The sequence below is a fragment of the Notolepis coatsorum genome, assembly GCF_963971535.1.
Source record: "Notolepis coatsorum genome assembly, chromosome: 8".
Classification (NCBI taxonomy): domain Eukaryota; kingdom Metazoa; phylum Chordata; class Actinopteri; order Aulopiformes; family Paralepididae; genus Notolepis; species Notolepis coatsorum.
Genome location: NC_140172.1, coordinates 26,331,858 through 26,358,328, shown reverse-complemented (window position 1 = coordinate 26,358,328; position 26,471 = coordinate 26,331,858). Strand labels below are relative to the sequence as shown.

Sequence of the window (26,471 nt, the reverse complement as noted above, 5' to 3'; positions counted from 1 at the left end):
GCGCAATGTCCACTGCGCCACCTAGCCGCCCCTGGTCCAAAATGAATGTTGTAGTTTATGTATCCCCTCCCTACTTCCCATTTCCCCACATGGAATGCACCTGACTACATAACTATTAGATCAGGGGTGTCAAACTCATTTTCAGAGGGCCACATCAGCATTATGGTTGCCCTCAAAGGGCCAAAGACCGTATAAATGTTAATGTAATGTAAAATAAATGTAGCTACTCATTTACATATTGTTAAACATGTTTCTGTATTTATTACTTATTCAAGTTATACATATTGCATAGTTTCCTCATTTTACTTTTCCGTCAAGCCAACTGAAGAATCCATTGTGATCGCCGGCCCGGAAAACGCGTGGATTAGGTATAGGTAGGGGGTTAGACTAGAAGTATTTATTTGTCATGCAGTTTTAACACACGCGAGATGGGCGACCCACAGGAACACACACACACATGCACTGAGTCGCAGATGAAATGTCTCTCTGCACTTTTCCCATCCCGTTGTCCTTCCCCCCATGGGCAGCCGGGAGCAGATAGGGCGTCAACGTGAGCCGCGCCCCGGGGACCAATCCAAGTGCTCCTGTCTGTCTTCGTCAAGGACGCCACAGCGGTAGCGATCTGTTGTGCATGTTTTTCCATTGGGTTTATCTTAACGGGGGGGGAAACCCTTGCGAGCACGGGGAGAACATGCAAACTCCACACAGAAAGGCCTGGGAGATACCCCACCTGAGTACCTGGCATCATGGAAACCTGGTCACCAAGCGGGAATCGAACCCTGGACCTTCTTGCTGTGAGGCGACAGTGTTAACCACTACACGACCGTGCCGAGGTATTTACAGTACCCAACGCTGAATTAATAAACGCGATCGATATTTGGAATGGCGATCAGGAATTGGAATAATCTTTTTGGATAACATCTGATCTGAGGTAAGGAATTTATTTTACCAGTCTTAGGATAATCAGAGCTGTTTTCACAGAGATATCAGCGTTTGCCCTATGCGTGTGTGTGTGTGCGATCAGGAAATGAGAATCGATATTTCAGCCCGCTTCTATAGCGTGCATAAGTACACATATACTATCGATAATCTAGCGTTTATTTGAAAACGATTCATAAATAGGCTGAAAAATTACAACGTTTTTGCGTATGCCAGAATATTCCAGTAAATGCCGATTATCACGGAATCTTTATAGTTTCCTTGAAAAAGAGGGCTTTTCAAAATGCTATAAAACGGAAATGAAGCGATTAAAAAACAATCAGTTTCGACAATGTTGACTGCAAACAAGTCATTGATAAGCGACGAGCAGATTAGACACATAGCCATAATTTAAGACAGAGATTATGCGTTCACAACGCTATCATTGAAGTGGGTGCCGGCATTCAACCACGTTTTACCATGTTAACCAGTGGCACTGGAAGTGTTAAGGGTGTTTTGTGCAGCCGGCCCTAGCTTCAGTTGTCTTCTAAAGATTCCATGATGTCAGAAAACTGCATATCAGAACAGTCTGAGCTCGTTACTGACACAAATATTGCTAGCGGTAGACGATCAGTCTTAATAGTCAGTATTGTTCCTGCCGGCTGTAACTTTGAAGGCCGTTCCATTGCATTTTTCCCAATTGGAGGTTGCATTTTTCCTAGTTGCGACTTCAATGTAGTACACCAATAAGTTAAGTGGGAACTGGGAATTTTCCAATGTAATGACCTCAGAACTCCAACCTCCTACCGTCTAAGCATTCAGGCTGGAAAACATGACGTACAGTAGGTTATGGTAGCTACTAGCAAGCAGAGCTCCAGTGATTTCTACTACTACTATTATCAGTTATAGTTTATCCCCCTACCTATATTCCACCTTACTACAGCAGTGCAACCAGCTAAATGCACAAGGTTTAGGCCTACCGAAACAGTGTAAGGCAACTTAATGTGTTTTTCTGTTGATGTGATGTTTCGTCTGAGATACGGAACTCTACAAATGCTCAGACTCCACTCAGATGTCCGAGTTCAGTTGCTGTTCAAGAGGTCTTTTTCCAACTTTGAGGTCGGAAACTTCCCAGTTACAAATTCACTCTTCTCCTTTTAGTCTCGGAGAAAATAGTCAATGTTGACTTGACGCAAAGATAACAGTCCTATGGCGTAGGAATAACGCATTTCAAAGTTGAAATTCACTGGCAACCCCCTTTAATTGAGAGAACTTTGACCTTTGGACTCGAGGCTTTCAGGCCTGTGAACAACAATCGGTCGACTCGGGTTACAAAAATAGCTCAACCGAGTGAGTCATTGCAGTTGTAAACAAACAAACATGAAAGTGAAGCCAGTGGTGGAAAAATTTGTATGTTTTAATGATAGTACATGTTCAAAGAAATCCCATTTACACAAATAGTCACACAAACACAAAATGACTAAATTCCAAAAACACAATCATATTGCAATTTCAGTCAAATCAGCTATTTCTCCAGCAATATAACACGTTTGCAACAATAACTATACCATTTCAAATACAATCACAGTTTGTAGCTCGTTACTGACACAAATATTGCTAGCAGTAGACCATCAGTCTTAATACTCTGTATTGTTCCTGCCGGCTGTAACTGATTATAGGTGTAAGGGTTACTGACGGAGATACCTTGCAGATAGAGAGACAGAGAGAGAGGATATAGGAATGTACAAACTAAATGGTTGGTAACAATGAAGAGCATGATGTTTGACAAGCAAGCTCAGCTTCACACAGAACAAAAACACCTCGATAATTCTCTAATAATCAGTACAATCAAGTCTTGGTGTTGGTGCGTCTCGGTTAAAATGACCCAGTTAACCCTTTCACTACCACTACAGAAGGTTAACCCTTAGTGTGGCAGTGAAAGGGTTAACCTTCTGTAGTGTGGTAGTGAAATTGTTAACCCTTTGTCGTGTGGCAGTGAAAGTGTTAACCTTCTGTATCATCGCAGTGAAAGGGTTAACTAACCCATTGGTAGTGTGGTAGTGAAAGGGTTCAAATGTGTTATATAATGACCGACATGAAATACTACAATCACCTGCCAAAGCCCAGCATTATTATTCACACTTCCTCAACCTTAGTGAATAAGCTACTTTGATTCCTGAGGGAAAAATAAAAGTTTTCCCTGCTTGATTCTCTGATGTACTGAACTGATATGTTATTTTATATCCATGAGTTGACCAACAGTTTTGTATCTGCATGGTGGACATTAAGAGTTTAAAAATACTAACTAACTAACCACGGTTGCCCGGAGCTAAACAACTCTCACCACCTGCCAATAATAATAATATGGTTTGTATCACAAACACAATAGCTGCACCATTCTCTCTTGTTTCAGATGACTGTAATACAGTAATAAGGTCAGAGAAGCAAGCAGAGATCAAATTGCCATTGTTGTCCACTGATAAAAAAAATTAAAAGTTCCACTGTGTCTACTAGATCTTTTGTGCAATAGAAAGGTGATCAGAGGAGGCGGACATTGCAGATTTAATAAGTGTAAGAGACTGCAGAGATGCTGGGAACATATTTTGATATTCCCTTTTCTATCATATTAATACAACTATATGAAGTAATCTAAAAGGGTAACTGAAAGTATGTGTATATTTAGAGTGTATTCAAAGTACAGGCTACATATTAAACATTAATTTGATCTCATTATTGTCCGATTGTAGAGTGTGACTGATTTGATAAGAGTTTTGATCACAATTTGATTTGAAGGCACTAGGTCGGAGGTCATCCCAAGGCACTAGGCTTCCATGGATCGGTCCCTGTCCAGGGGGTTGGCTGCCCTGTGTTCCCCACCACAGGGCTTCATCGGAGCGGGCACGGGTATTTGGTCCAGGGGGGCAGCAGGCCCGTTTCGTTAGCCAGTCTCCAGTACCTCTCCCTGAGGATGAAGGCTCCCGCTTTAGGCTGCCTCTGTCTGCTGAAGATCCCCTTCTTGTTCCCCACCACACGTGTTACCCCTGCAGAGAGAGAGATATTTTTATACAGGGCAGTGTGTCACGGGCCGTTCTCACCCAAAGCAGCAGCCAGAGTGTAGCAGCGTTCAAGTCAGTTCTGATGTACTGTGAGATAAAGCCTGGTAAAGAACTACGGCCGAAAGTGTCTGTGGCGTAGAATTTACGGTGTGTGTACTTCCCCTGGAAGCTGCCTCCGAACGGACCAAACTTTTCCCGAATCCTGTCGGCAAACAAGCTATAGAACGTCCCGGTCATGTAGTAAATTCTTCAGGCAAAGCCGCTGCAGTGGCTTAAACCAGGAAATATTGTGCACTTTATACACGTTTCTATAATTGTTTTGTCGAAACCGGAAAGCCTGTAGCCTGTACTTCCGTTTAGACATTTTAGGAGGCATATCTAATCTTGTCCAGCCTAGTTCTGATGTAGAGGAGCGTACGCAGCCGCGAGGTACTGCAGACGTCATTGAATTGCTTTGGGTTGAGAGCGGCCCTCTGCACCACAGTGTGTCATTCCATGGTGTTGGAGATGAGCTTCAGCTGTGCACACATCGAATGCTGTAAACAAGTATTAACCCTTTCACTACCACACTGCCAAATGGTTAACCCCTCCACTGCGACAATACGGAAGGTTAACCCCTTCACTGCCACATGACAAAGGGTCAAGCCTTTCACTAACACACTATATAGAAGGTTAACCCTTTCACTACCACACTACATAGACGGTTAACCCTTTCACTACCACACTACAGACGGTTAACCCTTTCACTACCACACTACAGGCGGTTAACCTTTCACTACCACACTACAGAAGGTTAACCTTTCACTACCACACTACAGACGGTTAACCCTTTCACTACCACACTACAGGCGGTTAACCGTCTGTAGTGTGGTAATGAAAGGTTAACCTGTAGTAGTGTGGTAGTGAAAGGGTTAATGTAATCTGTGCTCATCCTCTTCAAAGAGACCAATAAATAGATAAGGAAACAATAGGATTTTTGTCCCCAGGTCAATAAGGAAAACTATTTCGTAAAATCAACAGACGGCATAGGCTGTTTCAATAACCTGAGTCTCCAATGGGAACAATTTACTGGTCAGATTCCAGACATCCATTATGTTTCACATCAAGTATACTTCCTTAATGCTCCCAGAGCTTAATCAAGCTACTGAATCTCACTGTGTATACACTTAACCCTTTATAGTTTATACACAAATACCAAATCCCTTTGCGTAATTTTCTTGGGAGGGTGAGGCAGCAAGTCAATAATGTAGCGTACTGAAACAGGGAGACCAGACATGGCATGTGTGATAGTGTTGGGCATCCACAGAGCCAAGGTGCACTTGAGCGCTTTCATCAGCATCTAGAACCGCTGCGGTGTGCTTTATTGCACAGAGCTGAAGGCAGATTGGGAGGATGGTTTGCCATGGCTCTTGTTGGCAGCTAGAGAAGTTGTCTAAATAAGTACAGGATTTAGTCCCAATTAACTGTCCATGATCCCTCGTCTGTGGTGGAGGATCAATGGATGTCGACTGATCCCCCACAGAACTTGATTACTTGGGTTCAAGCTAAGATTATGAGGCTGGGGAAATGGCAGAACAAAACAAGTCTCTCCGAAAAAATGCCGCCGACCAGGTTTTGGTTCTGCTGCCGATGGTTTGACTCCCCTTTTCGGGTGAAATTATTTGGTCCATGAGATGTAATCTGTAGGCTTTCAGACCAAAAAAAAAGACATGATCGAAATGCCAAATAAAAGAAAGTAAGACTAAAATCACACTAAACCCTATCATGAGTGAGATCCTTCAGGTGAAGCTGCCCAAGGTTATCCAGCTCTAATAGCAAGTAATTCAGTCAGTATTTGAGGAAGGAGGAGGATAATGTTTGTTGTTGCAACCACTACGTAAGATTTCAAACCCTAGCAAAAGTTACCTACACTACTAGGGGCATTTGGATGAAAATAAAAGTTAACAGCTGGTCGAGGTTATTCAAAGTGACCCATGATTGCTCTCAGATACGCAGACTTTCACTCATCTAATATAACGTGATGTTAATGCGGGGGATGCTACGCCCATCATTCAGGAAAGCCCTGGACTCAGAAGTGTCATACATGGTACTGCTGAACCCTCTTCATCCAGTTAGGCTTCTCTCTGTCTGTCGGTTAGAAAACCTCCACACATTTTCGAAAGGTTAAAGGAACACGCCAACTTTTTGGGAAATTCGGTTATTTGCCATCTACCCTGGAGTTAGACAAGCAGATACATACCTTTTTCTTCTCTGTGCATTGCATTAGGCTTAGGGAACAGCCACGCCGTTAGCCTAGCTTAGCGCCATTCACTGGAAGTAGGTGTGCCAGTGTAGCCTAGTTCCCAACAGTCATGAAATACACTCCAAATACAACTCCAAAACTTTTCTGTAAACATGTTGTGACCTACCATGTGAAAAAGTGACTTTGGTTTTTTAAGCAGATATATATTTTTTGCAGAACCACTGCTGCCTGGGCGCACCTCAAAATATTGTGTTGTGATCAGGTGGGGGGCCCAAACATGTCAACACGTTTGATCTTCTCAAGGGTTACTGACAGGTTCCCCTTTCTTAAAGAGCCGGAGAGATTTGTGCTTTTGTGACGCCCTCAGGCCTGTGCTCAGGCCTCTACTCTTATAGTCATGCCATTTGGGCTGCAAAATGCCACAGCCACATTTCAAAGGTTAACAGTGTTCACACAAGGTCCTTGAAGTGCTTAAAGTGCTTGATTTTTTTTTAAACAAAAAAGTCGAGGCCTGGAATCCCCTAAAAAGAGCACATTTTTAACAAGGTGCTTAAAAAGTCCTTGAAATTCAAAGCAACCATTTGCATTGAATGTTTTGTTCATCCATGATCAAATTATTCTGAATCAAGAAATATTTTTCCTTTATTCCGTTTTAATAAAATCTGACGAGTCGCTGTCTTGCGCGCTCCAACTGTTTTTCCTCATCTCTTCGCGTGTGTGATGCTCTAGCTGGCAAGCAGGCCAAGACGATGCTTAAAAAAACAGCATTTAAAAGTGAATTGTATCCTTCGAGTGACATCCTTGAAAATGAAAAATAGTGCTTGGAAAGGTACTTAAAAGTCCTTGAATTTCATTTGACAATGTCTGTGGGAACCCTGGGTTAATGAACTAAGTTGTGTGTGGGTTGGAAGGCTGTGTAGTTTATTTGGATGATGTGGTAATTGATAGTGAAACGTGGGAACACCACAGATTACAGGCTCTATTTAACAGGCTTGTTTGGGCCCGCTCGAGGATCAACCTGTCAAAATGTGAGTTTGCGAAAGCCACAGCAACCTATTTAGGTAAAGTTGTGGGGCAAAGGGGAGGTTCGTCCCATCCATGCAAAAGAACACTTTTCCACTAAACGGGAGTTGTTGCATCAGTCGGGACATCTGTAGTGGCCCCACTGACTGAGCTATTGAAGGCTGATGTTAAATATGTTTGGCCTCCCAATTTCTCACCAGGCATTTGCCCAAAGTGAAGAAGAGCCTATTGTCTTCATCTCACGGCTCCCTGGCTGGACCTGCCATTCAAGTTTCAAGTTGATGCAAGTGATGTTCGTGTAGGTGTGATTTTGTTGCAGATGGGTGAAAAGGGGGTTGAAAGAGCAGTTGCCAAGTGTACCAAAGGCATTCCCACAGACAGAATAAAATTCACTGACTTTCAAGTACTTTTCCAAGCACTATTTTTCATTTTAAAAGGGCATTTAAAAGGATACAATTCACTTTTAAATGAATCGGGATCCAATATTTATGGCTTGAAAGTGGGATGCTCGATATTGGCTTTTTTACCGATACAGATATTGTCCAACTCTTAATTTCCGATACCGATATCAACCGATATCCTGATTAATTGAAAATGGGGGACCCTGATGTAAACAAGACGAAAGTCTTTCTCTGGTCTGCATCCCCTTAACAATTGTGTGTATTGAGCTGTACTGTATTGTACCCATTCTGCAATCTGTTAATAAAGTTTTCAATCAATCAATCAAAACCGATATCAACCGATACCGATATATGCAGGGTTTCCCCCCCCAAAAAACTGAATAATTTCAGGTAATTAACATTACATATCTCTTGTTGTGTAATTAACACAACATTATGCATACTTTGACAATAAATAAAATAATAATTTGTTCTTACTTGCTTGCCTGGGTAAATAAATAAATTTTTTGAAAACCGATACCGATATTTTCCGATATCACATTTTTATGCCAATATCGGCCGATAATATCGGTAGGCCGATAATATCGGACATCCCTAATTAGTTACACTTTAGATTAAAAAAAATTATTTTCTTGATTCAGAACAATTTTATCATGGATGAACAAAACTTAAATTTCAAGGACTTATTAAGCACCTTGTTAATTGGCTGTTTTCAAGGAATTCCAGGCATTTCTTGTAAGCACTTTAAGCACTTCAAGGACCTTGTGCGAACCCTGTACTCAGTCATAGCAAAAGAAGCACTTGCTCTCATTTGGGCCCTTCAACACTTGTGTTTATTGTTATTAATATTTGGTCATGTTCTACTTTGGTGGTTTATACAAAGCACCTTTTGTGTTCACTTAAAAATCCAAATCAAAGGTTGATGTGATGGGCCGTGTTCTTGCAACCTGATAATTTGGACATACGTCATATTAACACATTCTGTGCCACGCAGTTTGCCCATCTTATACCACTCTGGCATAGCACCTGAGGAAGCGATAGCGAAACGCGTTGTGCAACAATAAATAAGCAAAAACCAGTCCTGTGGAGTGTGCGGTCCCTTCTTTCCCTTGAAGGTTTTCTCCTTTTAGTTTATTTATCTCTCTTGCGCTGACCTGCACCTCCAGTCGGGGTCCAACCAGATGTGCACGAGTCTTATTTAGTTTAATATATATATATATTATATATATATATATAAAAATGCATGTATTTTTTTGTGGTGCCCCCCCCCCCATACTAGCTCATGCCCCCCCTGCTAAAAAAATCCTAGAATCGCCACTGGACACATACCCCACCGGCTTCCCACCCGCTAACACTGCTGAAGTGCCGCTGACAGCTGGATTCGATCCCCGAGTCTCTGCGGTGGTAGGCGAGTGCTTAGTCCACTGCGCTACCCAGCCGCCCGAGTGTGTAGTTTTGGTGACGTTTCTTATGTATGTTTGTTTTTATTTCTCACGCCTTCCTGCTGTAATTGGCCCTAGGGCGGACAGATCAAGTTCAAACTGAAGTACGTACTGTAACGTACATAGACCTGGTTCCATCAGTTGCATTACCTTGTGCAACTCCAACCCATTAAAATTACCTTGTACGGTCATGAAGTCGGCGAAGTTCCAGATGAGCTCGCCGATGACGTACTCTTTCCTCTTCAGGTCGAACACGCTGTGGTAGCTCTCCAGCACCGCCTTCTGGTACTCCTCCGTGAACATCAGGGGCGGGTCCTACGGGGAGGAACGTGGAGGCTTCAGTTCATTTAGGCCTGTTGAACCTGTTTTAACACCTCTTTTATGGGATAGTACTGAAGTGTAAAGCATAACACTGGGGTCATTTTAATTTAAACACTGTCAATGAAGAATCTAATAAACCATCTGAAGCGTTTCCCACACCGCTACTATTCTCTTTGCCTTACACCCAGGAAGTCATTAAAGGGGTCTATTTTATTCTATTCTTAGGCAATTTGTTTAGTTATTCTTATTTGTGACTTTGTTCTGTCTAAATGTTTAATGTGAGCGATTTTGTAGTGTCAACTTTCCCTCGGAATAATTAAAGTATTTATATTCTATTTGTGAAACTAGTCCAATTTACCGGTAATCATCTAATTTTACGTTTTCCAGCACCTCTTCCTTCCCTTGTATTGAACAGGTTTTTGGTGAATGTAGCAACTTAGCTATTTAAAAACTAGGCAAATCCCATTTTCCATAATATGTCCCCCCATTAAAATGAACATTACACCAGTGTTGTCCTTTAACCCTTTCACTACCACACTACCAAATCCCTTTCACTGCGACAATACGGAAGGTTCACTGCCACACGACAAATGGTTAACCCTTTCACTGTGACAATACGGAAGGATAACCCTTTCACTACCACACTACAGAAGGTTAACCCTTTCACCACCACACTTCATTTAACCGTCTGTAGTGTGGTAGTGAAAGGGTTAACCTTCTGTAGTGTGGTAGTGAAAGGGTCAAGTTTAACCACAATCTGTAATTTATAAAAGACACAGTGCTGCTTGTTGATGCTATAAACGGAGCTGTGCAGCAAGACGCAGCTGGGTGTTACGTTAATGACCCTCACACTGTGTAGGCCGGGCACCGCGTCGGCTCCGTATTCACTCTGGATGATGGGCTTCTGGTACAGGCCGTACCAGTTCTCAAACTGGGTGTTGAGCTGGAGGGGAATGACCTCCACGTGGCCGGGGTCGTGGTACCAAGAGAAGTAGCTGTTCACGCAGATCACGTCTACATAAGGAGCCTGAGGAGACGGGAGACAAAATGGGACTCAGACTGGTGGTGCATTAGTTAGTGCAGGGGTTCTCAAACTTTTTTATACCACAACCCCGTTTTATTTTGGCGACCCCACACTTAACTCATTCTGCGCCACGGGTCGGGGCGCCAGAGGGCGCTATTACGCCAGCGCTGTAAGTCAATGGGGCGCTTTGTTCACTTGCGAGTGCTTAAAATATATCTTATATTATATCTATGGGTCTAATACACCAGTCAACATCCACGAAACAGATTGTTTTTTCATCGGTACATTTCCGTTTTATGAATATAGTTTGGGTGCTTCTGAGTAATTCCAGGAAAATACGCGATAATAGCCCTTTAGTGGAATACACTAAACACGTTGAAATCTTTCGCCTGATTATCGAATCTTCCTGAAATCAACGCTAGATCATCATTATTATCCTTCCTCATGCAAGAATGAAAAGAGCCCTGGACCACGGGGCTCCCCCAGTCCCCTCCTGCACTCAACGGCACACACACACAGCTTTGATCGGGGTAGAAAGAAATATCAGATCAACGCAAGATTTTATATATAGTGTTCTTACCTGGTATCTGATGTAATGCAAAAGAAATAATCCAATTATCTGATCGCCATTCCAAATACTGCTCGTGGAGGTCCGTCCCACTTTACCGAGCGTTACACACTGACGGGCGGGCGGGGTTGCTGTTCCATGCCATCGTTGCAAAGGCCTATCTCGCCTGAGCACCTAAACCCCGCCCGCACGGCTCGTCCCAGAAAAGAAACTACACCATTAAGAAATGCAATACCAGCTGGTAGGCGGCGGTATTTGCCCTTTTGCGAGCTCAGACCCATTCCCAATGATACCATCAGGCTGGATGGATATAGCTAATAAAAGAAATAACGATTAAAACCTGAGTTTTCTCGTGGCTGGTGTAGAATGAGTTAATGTATCGCGTAAATTCAACATGGAATTAAGGAATATCAAAATAAAAGCACACGTTGTTGAACTTGATCATGCATATTTATTAGAACATTTTATTACAGCACTATGTTATCAATACACATTTATAAAATGAGGCATATTTAGCCAAAATATGTTGCCACTTGCCAGAACATAAAAAAAAAACGATTGATTTATAAAAAAATATAATTACTTGTCAATGCGCTGTCACCTACCCACAACCCCACTCTGGGTCGCAAGGGACCTGGGCTTGAACTATGACCTCTGCCAGTGGGTCTTGGACTTCCTGATGGGCAGACCCCAGGTGGTAAGAGCAGGCAACTGCACCTCCTCATCCATCACGCTCAACATAGGGGCCCCCCAGGGCTGTGTTCTGAGCCCCCTCCTCTACTCCCTGTACACACATGACTGCGTGGCACAGTGGAACAACAACACAATCATCAAATTTGCTGATGACACAGTAGTGGTGGGCCTGATCTCTGCCAACGACGAGAGGGCCTACCTGGAAGAGGTAGAGAATCTGTCACAGTGGTGTCAGGAGAATTGCCTCTCCCTGAACGTCAGCAAAACAAAAGAGATGATTGTGGACTTCAGGAGGTCGGGGGTCAAGGACTACAGCCCCCTCAGCATCGACGGGGCACCGGTCGAGAGAGTGAACAGTTTCAAGTACCTCGGAGCCCACATATCCGAGGACTTGACATGGACCACACACATTGACAGTGTTGTGAAGAAGGCACGACAACGCCTCTACTTCCTCAGGCGCCTAAGGAAGTTCCAAGTCAGTCAGAAGATCCTTAAGAACTTCTACTCATGTACAATAGAGAGCATCCTGACTGGCAACATCACCTCCTGGTTTGGGAATAGCACTGCACAAGACCGTAGCAGACTACAAAGAGTGACACGTTCAGCCGAACGCACAATTGGAGGGGGGCTTCCCACCCTCCAGAACATTTACAACAAGCGGTGCAGGGGTAAGGCGAAGAGAATCATCAAGGACTCCAGCCACCCGAACAACTGCCTCTTTGAACTGCTGCGGTCAGGCAAGCGAGTCTTAAGGCGAGCACAGAAAGACTCAGAAGAAGCTTCTATCCCCAGGCCATCAGGCTGCTCAACGAACAATAAACACTATGAAACAACCATCAAATGCACACAGCACACACACCCACACGCACACACTCACTTAAACAAACAACACACTGCAGCACCCACTCTCCACACTTTAGATCACCTAAACACACTTTACACTTTATATTTATTGGTAAAGGATTTGCACTACAACTTGTACACCTTACTGTAAATTGTACCTAAATTGTACCTCATCCCATTTCTGCTTTGCACTATATAGTATTGTATATTAGTACATTGCATAGTATATTGTATGGTAACTCAGTTACTTCTATTCTGCATCGAACATTGTACATATGTCTATACTGAACACTGTGACCTCTATTTTTACTTCTATTTTACATGCTATACTATTTTATTTCATACTTATCTTGTCTAGCACAGTCTCTGGAGCGTAACAGTAAGAAGCATTTTGTATAAAAGTATTCTGTACTTCTGTATGACAACTATTAAAGAAACTTGAAACCGTAGTTTGAGAACCGCTGAGTTGGCATATTTAGAGAGATGTTGCCTACAGAAAGTTGCTAGGTAACTGTACAATTGGCTTTCAATGTGTTTTTGTTTCAATGTTACTTTTCTTTTTACTTTCAGTAACTTGTCTTTGTTCCTTGAAATAAGCACTTTTACACAAGATGTATTATTATTAAAATGTTGACACTCAAGTTCAAACTGTCCAAAGTCAGCAATCAATAACGGTCTTGTATATATTCATAAATACAAATATTATTGTTTTGGTGATGTGTAATAATTGCAGGTAGCCATGGTGATGGCTAAGTTTTCTACTGGTGCATATAGTTCAGCAATGGTGGTGAGGACTTGGCAGTCGTTTCTTTACACTCCTCCCTTTATGAGTGCATTCCACAGCTGGGAGTGTGACTTGCCTCACATTGCTTCACAGGGAAATACACTCCGTAGTGAAGTGCTACTCAGTGTTAAAAATGTGTAACTCGGCTACCCTGAAATCAGCTCATTAGCATGGTTAGGATTCCACATGGAAAGCTAATTATGTCCTGCCAGGTGCAAGCTAATGACCTAGCTACTAATTGGTGTCAATAAATCAGTCAATCAATGCTAACTATATGTTTTTTTCTCTATTGTGTGTCAACATTAGTCCCAATACAAAAAATAAACACTTCTCTCACAACAAACTGAATTAAAATGTCAAGGTCTGGTCTCTCTTGGTGAGGAGTATGGAACGAAGGTATTAAGAATTGCATGCATTAACAAAGATATAAAAAGGTGTCAGGAATACACCTGTTGTTGCTAGGAGATAAGACTGAAGTCAGTCAGAACTCACCCCCTTGTCCCTGTTGTAGGTACTGTCTGTGATGAAAGTGACGGGACGGGTGGGGTCCAGTGCTTTGGTGTGCGCTATCAAGGTCCTGAGAAGAAAAAGGGTGACAGTAAACTTGAGTGCAGTGCTTCAAATCAACATCAGATGCTGGGTGAATCTGGTCTGTGTTGTTCAGTTAGCGTCAACTCCACTGGCTACTTTGGCAGGTAGTGCGTCCGTATTAGGGATGGGCAAATCTCACAAAATGTATATTCCAGTCACTGGGAACTATTAACATATGATTTTGTTTTTACCTAATAGTGAACGTGAGATAATTAAACAAGCGAGCTAGCTGACTGCCGTCATTGCAAACCGCTAGATATATTCAAGTCGCAGCAGGCTAACGTTATTTTTTCCAGGAACAAAAGCATTCATTCTGAAAGTTTACATCGTTGAAATGCTTGAAATGTCTGAGCTTCCATGTTAACATATGTTTTTTTTTTTTTTTTTTGTCTTTTTCCCCCTCCATTTTTCCTCCGATTTTCTCCCATCCCAATGTTAGTCGTATGCCAATTCCCAGTCCCTTCCTGGTCGCTGCGCTTTACCCCCCACAGTCAGATCATTTGGGAGAGTGGAGGCTACCACGTGCTTCCTCCGACACACGTCCAGCCAATCACCGCTTCTTTTCACCTGGCAGCGCGGATTCTCATTGAGAGGGCGTAGCGTGTGGGAGGACCACACTATCCCCCTCGAGTCCTATCCGCGCTTAGCAGGCGCCCCGACCGAACTGTAGGAGTCGCTGTTTACAACGACCCGGACCCACCCCGCCAGCTTCTCCCACCCTCTGATACAGCCAATTGTATTAGTGCAGACGGCCAGCCAAGCTGGTGACAACCCCGGAGCTGTGAGCTGGATTCGAACAGGCGAACCAAGCTCACAGCTCCGGGGCTGGTGACGAACGCAATCTCCGCTCGACCACCTAACCGCCTATGGTTTTGTTTTTTATTTAATAACGAACGTGAGATAATCCAACAAGCGAGCTAGCTGGCTGCTGTCATCGCTAACAGCTAACGCTAGAGTGGACCAGGCAAACGTAAAGCATTCATTCCTGAAAGTTACATCACTGATGCTTGAAATGTGTGAATTTGGCTGGTGATATTCTGAATCTACCACCCACTGTGGCTGATTAGCGGGGGTTAGGGTGGGTGGGGGGGGGGGGGGGGGGGGCAATCATCACACGCTGCTTGAATGGCTAGAGATTAAAGTGTGGGATTTCATTTATGAATTAGACGGTGGTCATATTTTAAGCCAAAAATACCATAGTAAGCTAAGTGGCCAAACGAACAAGATAATGTTGCAGTGTTGGATTTGAAGAAAATACTTTAATCAATTTGCAACAACGTGCAGCAGGGGAACTCTAGACTTTATACTCTGTAGAAACAAAGGCTACGCACTTCATTGATACCGTGTGCTGCGATACAGCTGGGGGCAGTGAAAGAGCCCTGGCTAACGAGGATTTCCCCAAGCCTTGGCCTATGCTTGAGCTGTGTGAGACAAAAGAAAGTTCCTGCATGCACGCACACGCGCACACACACACACACACACACACACACACACAGACACACACGGCATGGTGGTGTAGTGGTTAACACTGTCGCCTCACAGCTAAAAGGTCGTGGGTTCGATTCCTGCGAGTTTGTATGTTCTCCCCCCGTACTCGCAAGGGTTTCCCCTCCCGATAAAGATAAACCCAATGGAGCCCTTGTCTGCTCCCGGCTGCCCTTGGAAGGGAAGGATGACGGGATGGGAGGTGCAGAGAACATTTTGCCAGCGACTCAGTGCATGTGTGTGTGTGTGTTAATCTGATGACAAATAAAGACTTATACTTATACACACGGTAACAAGCCTCAATGACTGGCGCCCAGTTGCTCTCAGCCCCATACTGAGCAAATGCTTTGAGAAGCACATCAAGACACTGCTCAACAACAACAACAACCTACCGCTCAGCCTGGACAAACACCAATACGCCTACAGACAAGACAGATCCACAGAAGATGCAACAGCCACAACATTACATGAGGCCACCACCCACCTGGAGAAGGCGGGGAACTATGTGACGATGCTGGTTGGTTGTGGACTACAGCTCAGCGTTCAACACCATAGTCCCCACCAGACTCGACACCAAGCTCAGGGAACTAGGAGTCAACCCCAGGCTGTGTGACTGGATCCTGGACTTCCTGTCGGATCGACGCCAGGTGGTGAGGATGGGCCCTCACACCTCCGCCCCCCCCCCCTGACTCAACACTGGAGCCCCCCAGGGCTGCGTCCTGAGCCCTCTCCTCTACTCACTGTACACCTATGACTGCGTAGCCACGCACAGCTCCAACACAGTGATTACATTTGCCGATGACACCACGGTGATAGGCCGAATCACCAAGAGTGACGAAACGGCCTACAGGAGAGAGGTTGACAACCTGGCAAAGTCGTGCCAGGAGAACAACAACCTCTCCCTCAATGTGGAAAACATTTAGTCATTTAGCTGAACGCTTTTATCCAAAGCGACTTACAAGTTCTGTACGACAAGCCATCAGGAAGGGCACAACTCTATCAGCTGAGTAACAATGTTCATCAAAGTGTTGCGTGTTACAGTGTAGGTTAGTTTATTAGGACAAGTGCATGACAGTAAGGTTAGTTAGGGTTAGATATCTTTTTATATTTAAAGCCCGGGAAATTATCAAGGACCTTAACCACCCCAACCATGGACTGTTCCAGCTGATGCGGTCTGGAAAGCGCTACCGCAGCCACACAGCCAGAACCAACCGGCTGAAGAACACTTTTTCCCCCCAAGCCATCAGACTCGGCAACAGAGCCCATCGACAGCCCCCCCCCCCCCCCCCCCCCCCCCCCCTCTGCTCTAACCCCCCCCCCCCCCCGGACTACACTTGACTGAGAAACACTGTTTCTGCTGATAAACTGTATTGCATATTGCATTTTACCCACTGCAAATTATTGCTCATTGCACGTCACAAAACTGGAACTGTACATAGCCATTTTGTTATTTAAATTTGATATAGTATAATATCTACATCCTGTTATCTGCACTGCAAACTTTTTTTTAGAACTGTATATAGTCATCTTGCTCTTATCTTATCTTATTTTTATTCTATGCTAATTTAATTTATATTATATTGGATGATGCCTATGGTCGAGGAACCACAACGAAGTGAATTTCACTCTTTTTGCTGTAAGTTACTGAATGACGTGACAATAAAGGAATCTGAATACACACACACACACACACACACACACACACATGGCATTCCATTATTGTGTGGCTGACATTTAGGTCAACGGTAATTTCACAAGACAAACAGAGACGACTGTGACAAACCTTCACAGACCAGCAGAGCAGACGTATGTTGGGTTTGCTGCCGTGTTTGCTAACGTTGGTTCAAGATAACAGTTATTATACCGTTTAGCTACATAGCACTCCTTTTTCGCTATCTGGAAATATGACTGGCTTTTGTCAACGTGGCTCAAAAAGACACAACTTATCCCTTGGCCCTGTAGCCAGGGGGGGCAGCTGTACAGAACTGAGCTGGAGTCAGTTCTAAAATGAAGGGTTTGGGTTTGTTATTGTTATCATTGTTTATAAAAACCTTTCCGGTAGGTACTCCACGCATTGTGCTGCAGTTATTGTAGGCTGTGCCAACAGAGAAAGATTCTACACAGAAGAGTAGTCATCACATAGCTGCCTTCCAGGGGGGGGCGTGTCTCTTCCAGGGGGGCGTGTCTCTCTCAGAGCCTCGGGCTGCCTTTCAGTTCCACCTGTTTTTGTTGTCCTGAATGGGTCGGTTCACTGGCTGCTCTGCCCACATTCCACAGAGTGGAGTTGACTGATCTCTATCTCCAAAACCACCCGTCCACCTCTCCCTTTCCAATACACATGCTCACAGACACACATGCTCACAGACACACACGTTTACTTAGGCCACTTTTGGGGACAATACATTAACATTAACGTTCATTTTATAGCCCCTAACCTTAACCATAACAACGACATGCCTGACCCGAACGCGTCTATTCTTAACCCACCGCATGTTTGCTTCCGCGTTCGCGTTTTGCGAATCTGATTGGCCACTGCCGTTTCTGGTGCGATCTGATTGGTCACTGACGTTTCTGGTCATGTGACATGTGCGCCCAATCGCGTGACGCGCCCATTTCCGCCTCGACCAGCAGCAAACTACCTAACGCCTACGATCCACACTCTAACCATAACCAACTTCGAAAGAGTGCCTAAGCTTAACCGGCGAAAGAACTTGCCGTCACACGATTGGCGCGACCAGAAACGTCAGTGGCCAATCAGAGTGCAAAACGCGAACGCGGAAGCAAACATGCGTTGGGATAAGAATTTAGGCGACCCGAACACTAACCTTAATCTAACCCTAACCTTAACACATTGAGTGCCACGCCCCTTCCGGGAAGTGACCTGGCCTAGCCGTCCATTAACCCCATGTAAACGTAGTTGTAGTTTGTAGAGCTAAACCTATATTTTATAGTATAGCTATGGGTCTAATAACGCCGTCGAGTGTCAGTTAGTTGCTTCCAGTCAACGTGCAAAAAACAGATAATTTTTTCATGCGTACATTTCCGTTTTATACCGTTTTGAGTATGAATATAGTTTGGGTGCTTCTGAGTAATTCCAGGAAAAAGACGCAAAAAACAACAATTATGAATGGCAATAGGGATTAAAAGAAATACAGTGAGAAAAACGTAGATCTACGTTTCCGGCACTCAGCGGTCAGGCGACAGAAACGTAGTTCTACGTTAATGGCACCGGATGTGTTAACCACTGACCCGGAAATCTGTGTTTTCTAAATTGGGGGTGGTGCTTTTGTCCCCAGTTGGACAAGCCGCCCACAATCTTTTCTCTCTCTCTTTCCAATATGGCTTATAAGAGAAGTGCAAATAAATAAATACAAATAATAATACCCACTTGAAGTAGAATCCAGCAGGGGGCATCTCAGCCGCCGGCTCATTGGCTACCGACCACATGACCACAGAGGGATGGTTCTTGTCCCTAGTGACCAGCTCGTCCATGACGTCCAGGTGGTGCGTCAGGGAGGCATTCCCAAAGCTACGACTAGAGGATCACACACACACACACCCACAGTTAGCCAACTATGGAAACAGAGTGAGAGAGCTCAGAAGATACAGAGAGAGAGAGAGAGAGAGAGAGAGAGAGAGAGAGGATATAGGAGTGTGTCTGTTGAGTTCTTCATTTCAAAGCATAATCAAATTTTGCTTCAATCAAATCAAATAAATATATATTTAGACACCATATGTCCAGCCTTCAACTTAAAATCAGGAGATTATAAATGTGGCTGCAGCTGGCCTTTGAGTGTGACAACTTTAGATAATATGAAGGTTCACTAACCATGTTAAGCTGCTACAGTATTTGAGGACATGGAGATGGATGCTACTGTACATGTAAGCAGCGAGGCAACATGGATGTCGAACAACAGTGTGAGAGAAGCTCTGTCCTAAACACTTGGTCAGAATATAGCATACAATATTATATATATATTATGGCCACATAATACATAGTATTATCTAGGGCTGACCCTGATTAGTCGAATAGTCGACTAATCGATGAAAAAGAGCCGTAGTCGACTGCCAACCTCTTAGTTGAATGCAAAAAATAAATAAAATTAGTAAAAAAAATTATCATTCTTTCCAAAAGCAAAGTTTCAAGTTTCAAGTTTCAAGTTTATTTAATAGTTGTCATACAGAAGTACAGAATACTTTTGTACAAAATGCTTCTTACTGTTGCGCTCCAGAGACTGTGCAAGACAAGATAAGTATGAAATAAAAACATAGTAAAATTAGAAGTAAAAAAAAAAAAAGAGGTCACAGTGTTCAGTTTAGACATATGTACAATGTTCGATGCAGAATAGACGTAGTTACCATACAATATACAATACTGTGCAGTGTACTAATATACAATACTATATAGTGCAAGGCAGAAATGGAGAAATGGGACGAGGTGCAATTTAGGTACAATTCACAGTAGGTGTACGAGTTGTAGTGCAAATCCTTTATCAATAAATATAAAGTGTAAGTGTGTTTGTGTGATCTAAAGTGTGGAGAGTGGGTGCTGCAGTGTGTTGTTTGTTTGAGTGAGTGTGTGCGTGTGGGTGTGTGTGCTGTGTGCATTTGATGGTTGTTGCATAGTGATTATTGTTCGTTTAGCGATTATTGTTCGTTTAGCAGCCTGATGGCCTGGGGATAGAAGCTTCTTCTGAGTCTTTCTGTGCTCGCCTTAAGACTCCGGTATCGCTTGCCTGACCGCAGCAGTTCAAAGAGGCAGTTGTTCGGGTGGCTCGAGTCCTTAATAATTCTCTTAGCCTTCCCCTTGCACCGCTTGTCGTAAATGTTCTGGAGGGTGGGAAGCCCCCCTCCAATTGTGCGTTCGGCTGCACGTGTCACTCTTTGTAGTCTGCTACGGTCTTGTGCAGTGCTATTCCCAAACCAGGAGGTGATGTTGCCGGTCAGGATGCTCTCTATTGTACATGAGTAGAAGTTCCTAAGGATCTTCTGACTGACTTGGAACTTCCTTAGGCGCCTGAGGAAGTAGAGGCGTTGTCGTGCCTTCTTCACAACACTGTCAATGTGTGTGGTCCATGTCAAGTCCTCGGATATGTGGGCTCCGAGGTACTTGAAACTGTTCACTCTCTCAACCGGTGCCCCGTCGATGCTGAGGGGGCTGTAGTCCTTGACCCCCGACCTCCTGAAGTCCACAATCATCTCTTTTGTTTTGCTGACGTTCAGGGAGAGGCAGTTCTCCTGACACCACTGTGACAGGTTCTCTACCTCTTCCAGGTAGGCCCTTTCGTCGTTGGCAGAGATCAGGCCCACCACTACTGTGTCATCAGCAAATTTGATGATGGTGTTGTTGTTCCGCTGTGCTACGCAGTCATGTGTGTACAGGGAGTAGAGGAGGGGGCTCAGAACACAGCCCTGGGGGGCCCCTATGTTGAGCGTGATGGATGAGGAGGTGCAGTTGCCGGCTCTTACCACCTGGGGTCTGCCCGTCAGGAAGTCCAAGACCCACTGGCACAGGTCATAGTTCAAGCCCAGGTCCCTGAGCTTGGCTATGAGTTTGGAGGGGACTATGGTATTGAATGCTGAGCTGTAGTCGATGAACAGCATTCTCACATAGTTCCCCTGCCTCTTGTCCAGATGTGATGCTGCTGTGTGCAGCACATGGGCTATGGCGTCCTCCGTGGACCTGTTGGGGCGATATGCAAATTGCAGAGGGTCCAGGTTGATGGGGAGGGAGGAACAGATGTAGCCCTTCACTAGCTTCTCAAAGCACTTCATGGCTATGGAGGTGAGGGCTACAGGGCGGTAGTCGTTGAGGCAAGCGGGCGTAGATTTTTTGGGTACAGGGATGATGGTGGACTTCTTCAGACAGGTGGGGATGACAGCCTGTTCCAAGGACAGGTTGAAGATGTCAGTGAATACCGGGGCCAGTTGGTCGGCACAGACTTTTAGGACGCGGCCGGGGATGCCGTCCGGTCCTGCTGCCTTCCTGATATTCACTTTTTTAAAGATCCGTCTCACCTCATGCTCTGTTACCCTGAACACTGAGTCTCCATCAGCAGACCCCCCCCCCCCCCATTGCCGTGGTTTGTAGGCTGGTGTTGTTATTCACAGCCTCAAACCTCGCATAGAAGGAATTGAGATCATTTGCTAAGGAGATGTCACTGTTCAGTTTGAGGGGGGTAGAAAGAGGCCTAGAAGCGTGGTTAACGCTAATGGCGCGCATACCAGCGAGGCTAACTGCCTAAGAAACGGGCACAGAGGCACTGAAAGAGGATTTCACCATCATCTAATGCAGTGGTTCCCAAAGTCGGGGTCGCGACCCAAAGGTGGGCCGCGAGCAGCCACGGGAGGGCCGCGAGATGATTTCCAAAAAAAAAAAAAAAAAAAATCCAAAAAAACTTTTTTTTTTTTCTTTCTTTTTTTAGAAGCAGGCCAGGACAGTGTTTCTAGTTGTATTCTAAAATTCTATTCTATTGTATTCTAAAATGTGACTATATGGTTTTATATTAACTTAATAAATAAACAAAAACGAAAAATCTACTTATTTCAACGAACATTTCAAACTAAATAACAGATTATGCACATAAAACGCTGAAAACAACCGAAGCAATAATAGTATTTTAACACTTTGGTTGCCTTGGGTTAAATTAATGATATACCATAGATTGCCAGCGCTATTTGTCTATGGAGAAAGTCCCCTTCTTTGCAGGGCTATAACTTTTTAAATTCTATTGCTACATTGCCATTATTAGGGCCCATTCAAAGTCCTATATGTATTGTTCATTGTGTAGCAACGTTAAACTTTTTCATTCACATATTCATAGTAAAGTATGGTCTAATGTATAAGTATGTTTTCATCTCTTTCTGCAGCTTTCTCCAGAACGTGATATATAGCCCCAAATGCATTATATTGATGATGAAATACAGTTTGATGGCAATCAGCGCGATATAAAAAATTCCAACTAGACGTACTTCTAGAAGTTACTACACGTCATCTGATGTTGACCGGATGGGCGAGGGGGCGTTTATAATTCCGTGGGCAGCGTTATACCAATCATCTAATGTGGGTCAAATGTTGATAATAGCAGTTAGTATCTAAGACGGTAACGTTACACGCTAAAACTCACCCCAGTCTCCGCGCGCCGTTGGGCGATCATCGTCGAGTAGACATTTTATCATTATGGGATATATTTTTACCCGGTCCATCTCCAGCTTGTATAATGGTATATACGTCCAAATCATGTTGTTTATCGAGTTATTGCCAATCGATCACCGTGTAGCGTGACGAGCCAGAGTCCCATGAACCATAACGAGCGCCCGGAAGTACTACGGTCGTCATGACAACCTCTATTCAATATCCTGTGTGGCGATTGCGCCGATCGGCCACCAGATGGCGCTCCTGAACCGCCAGAGAGCTCAGTGGGTCCTGCTGGTGGATCTCAGGCCAGCGGAGGGGGAATATGAATCCGATCGCAGATTTTTGAAATATTGATATAAGGACGCTGTACAGCGTCCCCTGGCAACTTTAGCATGGCCAGCAAAGACGTGAAAAGACGTGTCCCGGCAGTCAAAGTGTTAATGAGGCTATTATTATTATCATTATTATTTTGCAACAAGTTAGCCCTCTCATAAATAGCACATATAAATGAATAACTAACTTGAACTAACTTAATAGGATTGAAGTGATATTTGGCTTAAAAAATCGGTCGCCTGGCAAAAAAAAAAGAAAAAAGCCTGACGATGTGCATTGGGCCGCGGCTCTCTGACGCCTTATTTTCTGGGCCCCGGCCTGAAAAGTTTGGGAACCCCTGACCTAATGAACACACTAGACTAGACAAATATCAAGATGTATCCATCACTCAGTGGACCAATTGCATGCTTTCACAGAGGACAAGCCTTCATTCGACTCCTTCAGACATTAAGCACCCCCCACAGCCCAAATGGAATGAAGGAAAAAGAAATCTCTCTATATATATAGACAATCTTTTTGTTTTGTTTTGCTATCTGCAAATTTCAGCCAATCAAAGTCGACTATACAAATCCTTAGTCGGGGACAGCCCTAGTATTATCACACATACAAAAAGGTCACAGAAAGGTAATCTTCGCCTACATGTCTTTGATGCCCACCCCCGGGCACTCGTCTATCACCACGATGCCGTGGCGATCACACATGGCCAGCATCTCCTCTGCGTAGGGATAGTGGCTGGTGCGGAACGAGTTGGCCCCCAGCCACTTCAGCAGGTTGAAGTCCTTCACCATCAGGGGCCAGTCCATGCCTTTACCTCGAATCTACGACGCAACAGTGGGCACGCGTTACCCCCGAGTGGATTAATAGTTTTTGCACATCATTTCACGTGTATTTAATTCTCCTTGACCATAGACATGTCCACATGCAAGCCTTAGAATGTGTACGAAATGAACCTGAGAGAGTGGCCACACTGATCCGTCACAAAACGGAGGTATAAACAAACGTAATTAGTGTTTAATTAGAACCTTGCTCACTTAATCGTTGGTTTGTGTTTAATTAGAACCTAGCTAATGTAAATATTGGTTTGTGTTTAATTAGGACCTAGCTAACTTAAACATTGCTTTGTGTTTAACTCATTCAGCGCCAAACCCGATGATAGTCTGGTTAACTCGCCATCGCTTGAGCGCCAATCACGAGTATAGTCAGGTTTTAATAGTTATTTCTTTTATTAGCGATATCCATTAATTTTCATCCATCCAGCCTGATGTTATCGTTGGGAATGGGTCTGAGCTCGCAAAAGGGCAAATACTACCGCTGGTATTGCCCCCATTGGTATTGCCCCCATTTAAACCCCGTGCGGGCGGGGTTTAAATACTCAGGCGAGGTAGGCCTCAACAACGATGCATTGGAACAGTAACCCCGCCCGCCCGTCAGTGTGTAATGGTCTGTAATGTGGTACGGACCTCCACGACCAGTATTTGGAATGGCGATCAGATAATTGGATTATTCTTTTTGCAGTACATCATAGACAAGGTATATGTTAGCAATCTTGCGTTGATCCGATAATTCGTTCCCCGCGATCGAAGCGCGTGTGTGTGTGGGGTGTGTGTGTAACGTATCCCGTTGGTAGTGATCAAAGCACGGAGGGGCGCCCCGTCCGCGTCTATTCGAATACCAACCGGTTCATGCTTCCGCGTTCTGCGAATCTGATTGGCCACTGCCGTTTCTGGTGCGATCTGATTGGCCACGGACGTTTCTGGTCATGTGACATGTGCGCCCAATCGCGTGATGCACCCATTTCCGCCGCGACCAGCAGCAAACTACCTAACGCCTAGTTTATCACTGGTTAAGCTTAGGCGACTCTGTCGAAGTTGGTTAAGGTTAGAGTTTGGAATCAGGGCTGGTGTTCCATCGCCCTGCTCTAAGACAAACTCTAACCTTAACTAACTTCGAAAGAGTGCCTAAGCTTAACCGGCGAAAAAACTTGCCGTCACACGATTGGTGCGACCAGAAACAGCAGTGGCCAATCAGAGCGCAAAACACGAACGTGGAAGCATGAACCGGTTGGTATTCGAATACAGGCGCTCCGTCCCCCCCTTCACGCATGCATGATGAAACATAATACCGATAATCTAGCGTTGATTTCAGATTGATTGTTGATCCAAGCAAGGAATGGCAACGTGTTTAGTGAATTGCACTAAAACGCTGTTTAGCAGCGTTTCCCGGGATTACACAGAACTACCCTAAAACTATACTCATATTCACCACGGTATAAAATCTGTTTTTTGCAACTTGACCGGAAGAAACTCAATGACAATCGACTATGTCATTAGATCCATAGCTATAATATTTAATATAGTTTCAGCACTACAAACACCGGCATATACCCCCATTTCATTACAGCCCTGGCACAAACGGCCATACGCCCACAGCGACCTCCGGCGGTCAATGAGTTAAAGAGTTCATCCATGTCAAGTTTGTCTGTCCGTCAAAAAACCAGCCCTGTCCAACAACACGGACACTATAATCAGATGTAGACAGACAAACACAAGGGATCAGTGTGGCCAGGCCAAAGGAGCTGTTGCTTTTGAGCAGAATAGACAAGTGATTTTTAACGAGGTTCCTGTGAATGGTGTAAATTCACTATTCACTAGAAGTTAAGCCTAATGACTAATGAGAGAATAGGTTTCACTCTCTCCAATGTTATCTCCCCACCTACAGTTAGGCAATTCTGGACTAAGTCATATCTAACAACAAATATCTCAGATGGGGGTCCTAATGTGTATCAATGTGGGGATCCTAATGTGTATCAATGTGGGGGGCCTAATGTGTATCAATGTGGGGGTCCTAATGTGTATCAATGTGGGGGGCCTAATGTGTATCAATGTGGGGGTCCTAATGTGTATCAATGCGGGGGGCCTAATGTGTATCAATGTGGGGGTCCTAATGTGTATCAATGTGGGGGGCCTAATGTGTATCAATGTGGGGGGCCTAATGTGTATCAATGTGGGGGTCCTAATGTGTATCAATGTGGGGGGCCTAATGTGTATCAATGTGGGGGTCCTAATGTGTATCAATGTGGGGGGCCTAATGTGTATCAATGTGGGGGGCCTAATGTGTATCAATATGGGGGGCCTAATGTGTATCAATGTGGGGGTCCTAATGTGTATCAATGTGGGGGTCCTAATGTGTATCAATATGGGGGGCCTAATGTGTATCAATATGGGGGGCCTAATGTGTATCAATGTGGGGGTCCTAATGTGTATCAATGTGGGGGTCCTAATGTGTATCAATATGGGGGGCCTAATGTGTATCAATATGGGGGGCCTAATGTGTATCAATGTGGGGGTCCTAATGTGTATCAATGTGGGGGTCCTCGACATGAAAACCATGAAAAGACAGTCAGGCTTGCATTTTGGTAAGGCTTTGCTGCCCCCTAGTGGTACTCACGTCAGAGTCCTCATGCTTGTTGACTCCGTGGAAATAGAAAGGCTTGCTGTTGATGAGGAACTGGGTGCTGGTCACCTGGACCGTTCGGATGCCCACTGGTAAGGTATACACATCCCCATATCCTTCCCTCTGATTGGCGGGTGTAATGCGAACCTGTAGGTA

At 44.4% G+C, this 26,471-nt stretch overlaps 1 protein-coding gene across 1 annotated transcript in view; it reads right to left on the bottom strand.

The window, feature by feature from the left end:
• Positions 1 to 2,320: 2,320 nt before the first annotated feature.
• The window catches only part of gusb (glucuronidase, beta), a 44,813-nt gene continuing 20,662 nt past the window's right edge, over positions 2,321 to 26,471 (bottom strand). Inside the window, exons 6-12 of the mRNA XM_084319961.1 lie at positions 26,310 to 26,462; positions 23,502 to 23,680; positions 18,780 to 18,926; positions 13,808 to 13,892; positions 10,254 to 10,430; positions 9,262 to 9,397; positions 2,321 to 3,959 (exon numbers count right to left, since the gene is read on the bottom strand). Of these exons, the coding sequence (XP_084176087.1) occupies positions 3,805 to 3,959; positions 9,262 to 9,397; positions 10,254 to 10,430; positions 13,808 to 13,892; positions 18,780 to 18,926; positions 23,502 to 23,680; positions 26,310 to 26,462 (1,032 nt within the window). The 3' untranslated portion in view covers positions 2,321 to 3,804. The remainder of the gene's footprint in view (positions 3,960 to 9,261; positions 9,398 to 10,253; positions 10,431 to 13,807; positions 13,893 to 18,779; positions 18,927 to 23,501; positions 23,681 to 26,309; positions 26,463 to 26,471) is intronic.